At 39.0% G+C, this 13180-nt stretch overlaps 1 protein-coding gene across 7 annotated transcripts in view; it reads left to right on the forward strand.

Moving 5' to 3' along the window:
• mrtfa (myocardin related transcription factor A) overlaps nt 1–13180 on the forward strand; it is a 58182-nt gene that overhangs the window by 1581 nt on the left and 43421 nt on the right. For 5 of the 7 annotated variants that reach the window (XM_012961405.3, XM_031900260.1, XM_031900261.1 and 2 more), the window contains 2 exon segments: nt 2434–2491; nt 11000–11264. In XM_012961405.3, the coding sequence (XP_012816859.1) occupies nt 2462–2491; nt 11000–11264 (295 nt within the window). In that variant the 5' untranslated portion in view covers nt 2434–2461. 7 annotated transcript variants of the gene reach the window in all.

Consider the following 13180-nt stretch of genomic DNA (forward strand, 5'->3'; position numbering starts at 1 on the left):
AATACATGCATACATGAATATTAGTTATTACTATTATAAAATTCTCATGATCTAGGACAGTGCTGCTTAACATAGTCTCCCACTGCTTTTCCAGTTGCTAGTTGCACTGCTTTTGTGTAAGGATGTTCTGCCATTTTTCTTCCCATTGGTTAATATGTTAACCCCCTGCTACAATATTTGCTAAAATGCTACAAACTATTTTGCTAGCCCGTATGCTATTTTGTTTGTGGAACTGATCTCACTGCAGCCTGTGGCCCAGCCTTTTGTCTTACACTGCAATTAGAAATTGCAAAGTGTTGATTTCCAGTTGTCAGAGAAAAGTGAGTACTTTACTTTATCAAAAGCTTGGACTGCTTTGGTTTGAAAAGAGGAATATGGGCATGTGCACTTTGAGTGACAATACCACTCTGGATCTCTACTCCGCTCCGTGTAGCTTTGCCTACAAAATACAGGTGAAAAGAAGCAGACCGTACGTCAGGTTTGATTTTGCTTTTATGCTTCTTATGGAAAAAGTTTCATTCTGTTTAACCATATCTGGTAGATCAGCATACAGAACTGCCCTTCATTTAATTTTAGATATGGAACAATAGTATTTTGGCCATCCCCTGTTTGAGTCCTACAGCTGGTAGCCACAGGTGATCAACAAAAATGTGGTTATTTGGCAAAATATTATGGAATATAAGAGTGTTTTGTGACTTTTGTGTTTAAATGGTTTACTTCAGGTCTATGATAGTTAGATAGTCAAGTTGGGTTGAAAGAAGTCCATCAAGTTCACCCCCTCCAAACAAACCCCAGTGTACATACAGTGGCTTGCAAAAGTATTCGGCCCCCTTGAACTTTTCCACATTTTGTCACATTACAGCCACAAACATGAATCAATTTTATTGGAATTCCACGTGAAAGACCAATACAAAGTGGTGTACACGTGAGAAGTGGAACGAAAATCATACATGATTCCAAACATTTTTTACAAATAAATAACTGCAAAGTGGGGTGTGCGTAATTATTCAGCCCCCTGAGTCAATACTTTGTAGAACCACCTTTTGCTGCAATTCCAGCTGCCAGTCTTTTAGGGTATGTCTCTACCAGCTTTGCACATCTAGAGACTGAAATCCTTGCCCATTCTTCTTTGCAAAACAGCTCCAGCTCAGTCAGATTAGATGGACAGCGTTTGTGAACAGCAGTTTTCAGATCTTGCCACAGATTCTCCATTGGATTTAGATCTGGACTGTGACTGTGCCATTCTAACACATGGATATGTTTTGTTTTAAACCATTCCATTGTTGCCCTGGCTTTATGTTTAGGGTCGTTGTCCTGCTGGAAGGTGAACCTCCGCCCCAGTCTCAAGTCTTTTGCAGACTCCAAGAGGTTTTCTCCAAGATTGCCCTGTATTTGGCTCCATCCATCAACTCTGACCAGCTTCCCTGTCCCTGCTGAAGAGAAGCACCCCCAGAGCATGATGCTGCCACCACCATATTTGACAGTGGGGATGGTGTGTTCAGAGTGATGTGCAGTGTTAGTTTTCCGCCACACACAGCGTTTTGCATTTTGGCCAAAAAGTTCCATTTTGGTCTCATCTGACCAGAGCACCTTCTTCCACATGTTTGCTGTGTCCCCCACATGGCTTGTGGCAAACTGCAAACGGGACTTCTTATGGTTTTCTGTTAACAATGGCTTTCTTCTTGCCACTCTTCCATAAAGGCCAACTTTGTGCAGTGCACAACTAATAGTTGTTGTAGTTGCTACCCCGGACTGGTGCTGTTCTCTCCCAACAGGGGCACCAGCCCGGGGTAAAAGGTAAGAGATTCAAGTCACTTGGGGGTGCGTAACATTTTGGCACCCCCAAGTGACTCTCCTTTAAGTCTAAAGGGGTGACATTTGGTGCACTGATGTTTTCTGTGGGAATAAGGTCACCCACTATCTGTCTATAATGCCCTCTGATGTACTTGTAAGCAAGGATGACATTGTTTCAAGTTTTATGGTGGCTAGTTGGTAGAGTGTCAGGTTGCAAATAATGCAGTTGTGGTTTGCATCAGGTAGTAAGTTGAAGTGAGTAAAAATATGGTTCTGAAGTCGGTGGATCTGTTAGATTTCTAATCACTGAATATCATACCAAAGCTTTAATTGTCTACCGGTGTATGGCCATTTTTGCTTTTGTGTACAGGATTGTATGCCAACAATTATTAACCAGTACCTTATTTGGCCCACAACCCGAGGGGTCAACTTGTCTCTAAACTAGATATCTTGCAGTAGTAGCCAACTTACATTGTTTTTTGCTTTCTTCCCCCAGTCCTTTTAATCATATTGTAGCTGTATAATATGTTTAAGAAAGATGTAAGTAGATTTTAAGAAAGGTCAGACAATAAGGGCAAGATACAGGACCTGTATGATTTAATGTCTTTAAACTAAAATCTCCTAATGCTCTCATTGCAGTAACTGTGAATGGTGGCATGGAAGAGAGATGCCAATTCTTTGTGGGGAAATAAACCAGGTGAGTTTTACTAGCATGAAACTGTTCACAAAAATGTTCATACCTGATGGATTAAAACATCGACTGAAAATATTTAGTTGTGTATTTGACACTTTAATAAACCTCCTCAGATTGTAACATTTGCAGACCTCAGTATTTGCATATCTAAAGGCAAGGTGCCAGAGCAAATAACATTTTAGTCATATATATTTATCATGCTCACTTACCCATGTGTAATTAGCCCATTTTTGCAAAGCTGTGAGTTGTTACCCCTCTTAAACACATTGAAGCCTGTGGGGTGCATGACTAGTAAACTGTAAGGGCAGTGACACACAGGGAGATTAGTCGCCGCGCGACAAATCTTCGTTGTTGGGAGCGACTAATCTCCTTGCAGTGCCATCCCACCGGCTAGATAATGTAAATCTAGTGGGATGGCATACATCTCCGGCCAGTTCTATACCATAACTTGACACTTCACACTTGTAACAGAAAAATTGCTATCGTGTGACCATATTCACTACATTTTATTTCCAGGGCTGGTGACATGCAGGTTTGAATTTTTCCCCAGTTATACCATATGCTGATTTTAAAGGAGAAGGAAAGGTAAAAACTAAGTAAGATTTATCAGAAATGTAAATACAGTCATACGCACTCACAGACATGCTGTACTGAGTCTTCTATCAAAAGAAACACAGGATTTTTTTGTCTCCTTTTTTTTGTAAACATGTTAGGGAATCTGACTTCCTCTCTCATAAAAATCATTTGTTACCGGGGCCAGAGTCTGCACAATTCTCTCCTCTCTTCCCTCCCTTAAGATTTCATAAAACTCACTCCCCCTACCCTTAGGAATGTGTAATCTGAGCTATAACGGCTAGAGCTGCAAACGGGAAGCTATGAACACCAAGCTAAAATGGCAGCTGCAATCAGAGAGAGCTTCTAGGGCTCTTTACTCAGGTATGATAAAGTTTTCTGCAGAATAAATATAGCATTCTAGGTGGCACTAGTGAGGCTAATCTATTGGTAGTAAAATGGCTAAATGACTTTCCTTCTCCTTTAAATATGTGGGAAGTAGCCTAACCACCAAAGAAAGGGCTGTACAGGTATCGGACCCCTTAACCGGAAACACACTATCCAGAAAGTTCCAAATTACGGAAAGGCCATACGCAGACTCCATTTTAATTACATAATTCCCCTTTTTAAAAATGGTTTCCTCTTTCTCTGTAATAATAAAACAGTACCTTGTACTTGATCCTAACTAAGATATAATGAATCCTTACTGTAGCTAAAGTAATCCTATTGGGTTTAATTTCTGTTAAATAATTTTTTTAGTAGACTTAAGGTAGGAGATCCAAATTACAGAAAGATCCCTTATCCAGAAAACCCAGGGTCCCGAGCATTCTGGATAATGGGTCTCATACCTGTACTATAAGTGCACTTGCCCATTGATGGGCAGGTGCATGTATTATGCATATTGACATCCTCTAGGGCTTCAGACTTTCCTAAACACTACATACTGTTTCAGCTTAATGCTGTCCACTCCACAGCATTGATCCATACTCAACACCATGTTGAGTTCTTAGTGAGCACCTGTTCAAAATCTTGATCTCTATGGGGAAATAGGTCAGAAAGTGAGTCACAACACCAGGTCAGGTAAGGACAGGTTATGGGAATGGTCTAAAAAAACAAATATTTTACCGTAAAACACCGGCCACAGGTGGGCGTATATTGGGAGAAGATTTGCTTGTTTGGTGACATAGTCAAATAATCAAATCTTACCATGTATGGCCATCGTTGGTTAAATGAATAAAGTGTCACGATGCTCATAAGAACCATTTCCCCACCCTGCTTAGATTCAAATTGTCAGGCAACTACTGCCTCACACTGTTCCACTGTAAAAGGAAACCCTACATAAATTTCATGATATAGAAAAACATATCTAAAATCTGGTTTTATTGCCAATACTAAATATGTATAGCTTTATAGAGATTTAATTTTGGCACGAAAAAGGGAAGTACGCATCAGCTTTTTCTCCAGCTGCGTTTCTGCGGTGGCAAAGAAATAGCCTTGGAGGCCACTAGCCTAAGAATTATGTTGATTGCCCCCTATACATTTGCAGAGGCAGTTAACTCACAAACCCTCTTGGCTTTGGAGAAGTTGATGTGATTTTTGCTGTTTTGTTTTACCTCTTTAAAAGAATGCTAAGAATGTTACAAATGTTGCAACATGTTCCATTAAATAAAAACCAACTTCTGTGTCTTTGTCCTCCTTCCTATAAATAAATGTGATGTTGGGACTCGGTATGACTTATAGTAGTGTCCTCTAGGAGCAGACTTGGGAATGGCAGGGGCTACTGCACTGTGCCCATTAACAGCTGATATAGGGTGAGAATTTGACACTTGCAGCTGTCTGCACAGATGCTGGTTTCATGCAAGAAAAGCAGTATTAAAGAGAACCTCTACCAAAAAATGAATTTTATTTTTAATGAAAAAATAAGAAAATATACATTTAAGCAACTTTCCAATATACATATATAAAAAAGCTGTAGATTTTAACTTCTGCTTCAGGTGTCAATATAAACAATATAAACAGCTAGACCAGAGTTCAGAAGCAAATACATTTGCAAATAACTGTTTAAATAATATGTTGCTTAAAGGGGATGTTTACCTTTTGCAAAGTTCTTCTAAAGTGGTATGAAGAAAAAGAACTTTACCCATTTTAATTAGTTTTAAAAAAATGCCTTCTTTATTAAATAAAGCTCGTCATTTACTGCTTCGGGTTCAGTGCCGGCAGTGGGAAGACAGAGCGCACAGGGGTTACCAAGAGTTAAGAGCTATTGCGCATGCCTTCCTGTATAGATAAATCCAGTTGGCGATGGGTATTGCGTAAGAAACCAAACCACTTGTGCACAGAAGTGCTTAACTCTATACCTTCCTTTCTCCCTGCTGCCGTTCTCTTCTTGCGGGAAGTAAATGAGGTGACTCCCTCCTCCAGTGGAATAAAGGAGCCATAATTTTAAATTGATTGTAATGGGTAAATTTCTACTTTTGCTAAGTACTGACACTCTTGTAGGACTTTGCAAAAGATTAACATGCCCTTTATAATATACTTATACATTGTTTTGGAACACCTAAATTAGTCCATACATGGGCAGATTTCAGCTGCCAAATCGAGTCTTTTAGACTAATTCTGCAGCTTATTTGCCCCTGTATGGGTATCGCCAACATGCATACAATGACTGACATCTGGTATAAAATTGGCCAGATCTTGATAGGGCAGGTTTGATTTTTCCATCAGAAATGGGACTGCATTGGCTCATTGATGTGGCCTTCTGTCCAACTGCGCCTCTACCCACCGTTTTAATTAGACTGTTTGACCCTAGGGCCGACTGATCGAATTACTCACTTTAGCAGGTCACAACGTGTATAGTCACCTAAAGGCATTATAATTGTTTTTTTTTTTTATTATGCAGAGAGAGTTTATGGGCGGAGATCCCCATTTAATGCTAACTACATGTGATTTCCAATAAATATAAATAAATTCTTATGCTTTACAGATTCTACATATCTGAGAGAACCATCAACCCATGTGTTTCTCGCAACTTTGTTCTTTTCTTAATGCCTGTTATAGAAACCCAGCAGCACAATACTCTATGCTCTTGTTAAATTTGCAATCTTGTCTTGAAAAACCTGTATACCTGGAGGTTTATATGTGGTTCATATGTGTCGTGTTTTGAATTTGCAGACAAAAGAATCACAACTCACACACACACCTTTTTTTTTTTTCTGCTGTCTGTAATGGTTCTGAATGACTGAGGCTAGGAACCACTTGTTTGTATAGAAGTAAAGCTACCAGCACTCCTCTCATCCTATTTATTTTCACAATGCACTTAAGGATGGGAAGAATTGCAACAGTGTATGAAGAGGTACTTGATTTACTTATCTCCAATGAACTCTGAGACCTTTTTAATTGCTGGTTATGTAAAGTGCTGCAGCGTGTTTTTAGAGGATTGCGGATTTAGTCAAATATACACCAGGCTAACTGCAGAAATCTGACTGGTGTGAACCCTAAAAGACTGAATTCTGTCCTAAATTATCAGTGTTCCATAAGCCTAAATGGCAATGAACACTTGGAATTAAAGATGCCATTAAAGCATTTGCATATGTCTGCACTTATGAAGCCAGCACCAGTTTTTTTTTTTTTATTCAAAGGAATACTATCTATTTACTTTTTGTCTGCAAACGATTTGTAATGTTATTTACACTAGTGTAGTCTTTTTTTTTTGGTGGGGGGAGATGCTTACCTACTTAACTTATTGGCTCAAATTACATATACCAGTTGCACAAAGATTTCCTTGTCCAGATTATATGCAGAGGATTCCTGCCAACAAAACAGACAAAGCAAAGGGCGATGAGAGGGGTTGTATACTGGTGATCTATGCCTCACATGGATCAAACATAGTAGTTACATAGTTAAATAGTTACATAGGGTTGAAAAAAGACCAGAGTCCATCAAATTTAACCCATCCATTTAAACCCAGCACACACAACCTATGCTTACCAATCTATACACTCACATACATAACTATATATACAACCACTAATACTAACTATAGATATTAGTATCACAATAGCCTTGGATATTCTGCTTGTTCAAAAACATGGAATAGCTGCAGTTTCCCTGTTTGTCCCATTTAGCTCAAGAAATAACAATCTATTGGTTTTTCAAGATTAAAACAATAGATAAAAAGTATGTTCAGCACAAGCCCTATTCATTGCACTCATGTTTAACAACATAAGGAACAGGTTCATAGCCGGAGGGGCAAAGCAGTAATTGGCTTTTGTTACTTTGGGCAGACTTTTAGTTTCTGATTGGTTGCAATGTATACTAGGGTACAATTTGCCCACTGCTAGTAAATAAGCCCCTAAGAGGCCTTCAATGAGGGTAACAGGATGAGGTAAATTTTTGTGTACTTAGAATGTAACATTGTGCCCTCAGGCTTTAATGTCTTTATTTTGTTTCTACTTTAATTTCACTGAAACGTAATGTCTGAATAGTGCATCAATCTGTGTGTCCTTTATTAGGCCCAAGATGGACAAAATGGTGGAGTTCATTCATAGTTTTTGCTTGATCTTGCTGTTTGGGGAATTTAAGTATGTTTTTTTGAAATATGCAAGAAGTTAAAAATATGCAGTTCATACATCATAATTACATGCCTTTAAGTTATAATGGACATATCATTGATATAATGAATCAGCCATACTGATGTATCTAGCCATGCACTGGTGGCTTATGCTGCCCTGGTGTACCAACAAAGAGTTAATTGACTTTTAGATGGTAGAGTTTGACATCCTGTTTATGGGAAATTCACATTACAACTACATTGTTTTCTTTATCATAAAGAAACAGACTGTATAAATAAATAATTGCTGCAGGGGGCTGCGTTAAAAGCTGGCCATACACATTAAGATTTTAGTCTTCTTCTGATGAACGTTCCGATATTGATTGTATGTTTAAACGCAACAATCTAAAACTAGAACCTGTTCGACTAAATGATTGATCGTCATGGTATAAATGGGACAATAACAGTCTGAAAGTTTTGTACCATATTTTGTGTGTGTCTCTAGCTTTATTTTGAAAGAGGATGTGACATTTGTTCCTGATTCTCTCCATGGGGGTTGCTATATTTATAGCAAAGATGCTTATAACAAATGACACATGGGGAGAATTTGTAATGATTGCTGCATCATCTAACAGCAGCTCCTGCTATTGCACTGCTAATTATACAGCCTAATCACAGCTTTTCCACTTTAACTTTCAAACAGGTTGTGCATAACAAAGGCATACCATATATACTAGGCCAAAATCTTAGTTCAAATCTGTATACATGTATACATTTAACATGTATTCTAATTTAAAGGTATAAGATATGGGGGTGTTAGTTAAAACCTGCATTACGTAATAGGTAGTTTGAGACAATTAGTAACATACATAACAAGTTAAAGGGGAACAATCATAAAAGTGACAGTGACTCGTCAATTTCAGCAATTTTACAGACCTTTGCACAGGCAACTGTGTGTACAGGCACATAGATTCCTGTATGTTGGATTCGCAGACACCCCTCTATGTCTCTCAGTGCTCTCCTGTAGACTGACTAGCCAGGCTTTCAGGCTTCTTGATTGGTCAGCTGAGCCTAATCAGGCACACCTGGTTAGTCTGTAGCATTTACTCAGCTATAGCCAGTCATTGTACTCTTAAGAAATAGCCATATATTCTGTTGTCAATCAGCATACATATAAAGAGTGACTGCAAGGTTATTACACAGTAGCACAAGTTACTGTTCCTACAACACTTAATTATAAGTTATACAAAAGGCAAATTGTAGTTTTATGAGAATGTGTAAGTGGATGTCCTAAAGTTTATTGTTTGACTACAATTCCCAGCATCACCTGCCAACTCAATTGGCACGTATGTTTCAAGTTGCTGGGCCTTTGTACTAACTAACTTGATTGCTGCTGCTCAAAAATGCAAGTCATATGTGCCTCTTCTCATGTTTTTCTCATAAATAACCAAGAAATAAAGTTCTAGATGTTTGTTAGTGAGTGAGAGGGAAAGTGTCAGACAATGTAAGGGCCAAGTTAAGCAGATTCCCATTCATGATAGTTCCCCTTTAAAGTTAATTGTATTCATACTTTGGATTTTGAGTTATGGTAATGTGTCAGAGGTTTGTTTTCCTGTGTTTTAAACCCTCCATTTTTAATGGTAAAGTTTTTTTTTTCTGTTTTGCTATATGGCTTTTGCTTTCTGTTTATATAACAACCATCAGTTGGCACAGTCAGTAAGAAATCTGTTCAGGTATTGCTGAAACAGTAAAAGAGTTACTGGTGCCTACACAGTGGGATTCTGGGCTTCTAAAACTTATTCAAACTATCTCCCTGTGCTCATGACTTTAAAACTCTAGATCCGAGGTCCAGAACCACCAGTAGACAGTAGAGGTACCTGCATAGGGCACAACTATTTTGAATAAAGGAGATTAAATTGTTTAATGGCTTTGTAGTATATAGAGTAAAGGTAATCATAACTACTGCTGAGAAATGATGTCAACCGCACAGGTGCCTAATGTGGCATAGGGAGCTTTGAGCTCTTTTTTTTCTTCATTTTATTTAAATGTATTTATTGTACAGAAATCATCCAACTTGCAGCCAATTATCACCATAAAAATACAAGTAACTGTGCTTGTGTGGTAATTCTCATATAAAAATACAGCAGTACATTAATCAAAAATGGTATCATATGATGATCCAATATTTTGATAGATTTCCCAGTAGTATGTAAGGAAATGAAAATGTTGTAGGTTCAACTGTTGAGACTTGATTAGCTACTGGATGCGTGAATTAATGAAAAGTGTGGATGGCATCTTTTCCCTGGACAGTAGGCATGGGAGGTGCCTGAGCTGTGGCTGCTCTTTACATCCTTATCTGCTGGTGCACTAGCACTTGCTGACATGGTACAACCACAGAACACATTTTGAAACTGGACATGATTGAAATCAAGCAACTAAATACGAATGTGTGTGGACAGGTTCAGATAAGGCTGATGCCACACCAGGCGTAGGGCTGCATTTTCGGCAAGCGTTTTTCCGCTTGCCGAAAAAATCAGCCCTATGCCTGGTGTGGCATCAGCCTAAAGGTATAGGCTGATGCCACAAATAGCAAATGACATATATTTTCGGCATGCGGAAAAACGCTTGCCGAAAATATACTCTCCAACCTGTGCCTGCACCCGAATGAAATACGCTCGGGTGCAGACACATGTAGCCGATATCCGCCAAAAAACAAGAGATTTCATATCTTCGGCGGATATCGGCTAAATGTGCCTGCACTGCATCAGCCTTAATTGATCAAGTTTACACAGTGTGTTCACAAGAAAATTTTTGGTGACTTCGGAAAGCCAAAGCAACACATATTTTTGTTCCGACGAGCAACTTACATTCTCGTTGGTTGGAAAGCATTCGAGAAGATTAGTCGCCACCACTAGAGGGGATTAATTGCAGGGTGGGTTTCCGAAGTCGTGCAAAGTTTTCTCCTGCAGGCAACATTGCACAAAGCAATGTGTAGTCCTTTCCACTGGCAGTTCCCTTTTGTCGCTTGTGGAAACGCCTTTTGGAGAGATTAGTTGTCCACAGTAGCAGAGATCAGGGGTTGGTCAAGTTGGTTGCGTGCCCTAGGCAACCTGGCAGGCTACCTCACAAGCACGTGCGCAATGACATTTCATGGGGCAGAGGAATTTTATCATAGGAAGTTGGGGCAGGTATTTTCGAGATTTTTTTCCTGCTATGGTTATCCCTCATAGGCTCAGTTTAGCACATTAGGTTAGGTGGGTCTACTTTAGATAACAGATAAGATAAATGCACACAACGGAACTGCTTGCAAATTACAAAAAAAAAATGAAATAAATGTAACTTTCTGTTACTGGTCCTTTTGTAACTTACAAGCAAATTAATTTTGTTTTGCCTTTAAATTTCTGTTCCAGGTCCCAGTCACCAAAACCAGGGTGGATTTCTCCGACTTCTCCCGCTTACAGCCCCCATCTACCTCTGAGAGCAGATATGGTGGGGGAGGGCATAATGAGCTTGATGAAGAAGCCTCAACCTCTGGGGGTGCCTCTGCTCCCAGCCCTCAGAGTGAGGCGGTCACAAATGATCTGCAAGAACTCTCTCTTCAGCCTGGGGCCAATGTTCAGGTCCCCTTCTCCAGGCCATGTCCCAATAGCCCACCTCTGAGTGAGAGAAAGAATGGTGAGTATCATATATATATAATGAAAACTATGAGAGCCCAATCTGAGTAACAACCTGAATAACTGAACATTGAAGCATTAACCCTTTTACTGCCAGCTGTTTTGGTCAAAGCGGAACTTGTATTGCCAGACAGTTTTTGAACATTTTGCACTGTTTCACGTTAGGGGCCTTTTTTCGGGGGGACTTTTAGTTTACCCAGGAAAACAATATATTGTTTTTTTCAGAACAACCTAAGCTTTCAAAATATGGTAGAATTTTTGTGTAATTCCAATTCTGTAACAAGATATAGGCTTCTAAATGTCTAAAAATGCAAAAAAAATCAAATTTTCCATAATATAATCACATATACTAGAAACAAAAATTAATTTATGCACGAATATACAACTGATTTGGAAAGTCCCATGTCTCCTGAACGTGCCAATACCAAATATATATAGTTTTATGGAGATTTCTCACTTGTATAGGTCAAAAACTCCCAGCAGTACACTACCAAATTTCCAAAGCACTGCTCCAGAAAGCTGCATACTTTAGATTTCAAGGCCAAAAATTCCACTAACAGAAGGTTTATCCCAGAAAATTGTACATTTTTGGAAAGAACAGATTCTGGGGAATACAGAATAGGCACAACTGTCTGTCTGCTCCAAACTATCAAGTCATAATGCTTTCCTAAAGTTATTGGTTTTTATCAAAATTTGTGATTTTTTTTTAAAATCGCTTCAAAGCTTCCAGTCTATAGTATCTTATCTCCTACAGGTCATAAAGTAACCAAATAAAACACCCTAAATATGAACGCCAGGGGTCCACTGAACAGTTTGATGCCCAATATGTATAGGTTTACCTAAGTATGTGGCATGTAGGGGCCCCAATGCGGACATACCCCCATATGTACTGTCATTTCTGTCATTTCAGCTCCTGCAAAATCAACACATTTACATCATTATATGTGGGATAAAGCTAGTAAAAAGTACGCTCACCCCAGAAAGTCATATATTTTTGGAAAGTACACATTCCCCCGAATCTAAAATGGGTAGCCATGTCTTTCTACTCCAAAGTACCAAGCCACACAGCTTTTCTAAAGTTAGCAATTTTGATGACATTTCCAAAAATCCCCTCAAAGCTTCCACTTTGCAGCATCTTATCTCCCACATAGCATTAGGTACCAAGATAAAACACCCTAAATATGAACGCCAGGGGTCCACTGAACAGTTTGATGCCCAATATGTATAGGTTTACCTAAGTATGTGGCATGTAGGGGCCCCAATGGGAACATACCCCCATATGATCTATCATTTCAGCTCCAGCAAAATCAACACATTTACATCCTTTATATGGGATAATGCTACAAAAAAGTATGCTCACCCCAGAAAGCCATATATTTTTGGAAAGTACACATCCCCCCGAATCTATGATGGGTAAGCATTTCTTCTTGCTTCAAATTACCAAGCTGTAAAGCTTTCCTAAGTTTGCAGATTTATATGACATTTCGAAAATCGCATAAAAATGTTGCAATTTGCCGCATTTATCTCTCACAATTTCTTGATAAAGATCAGATAAAGACAAATCACCCCAAATAGGAACACCTATGGTCTACTGAACAGTTTGATGCCCAATATGCATAGATATACCAAAGTCTGCGGTATCTACTGAACCCAAAATGAAAATACCGCAAAAGGATTTCTTGCCTGCCAGCTCAGCTTTTGCACACAGAGCCCCCTGTCAGTGTATTATGTGCCAAAACTTCCCCTAACTATACAGTGACCCCCACAAAACCATATATTTTTGGAAAGTACACATTCTGACAAATCCAACAAGGGTAAAGAGTCCTTTCTACACCAAAGTACCAATCTGCAGAGCTTTCCTAAAGTTATTGGTTTTTATGACATTTCAGAAAATCACCTAAAAATGTTGCAATTTGC

This window comes from Xenopus tropicalis, chromosome 4 (genome assembly GCF_000004195.4).
Source record: "Xenopus tropicalis strain Nigerian chromosome 4, UCB_Xtro_10.0, whole genome shotgun sequence".
NCBI classification, from domain to species: domain Eukaryota; kingdom Metazoa; phylum Chordata; class Amphibia; order Anura; family Pipidae; genus Xenopus; species Xenopus tropicalis.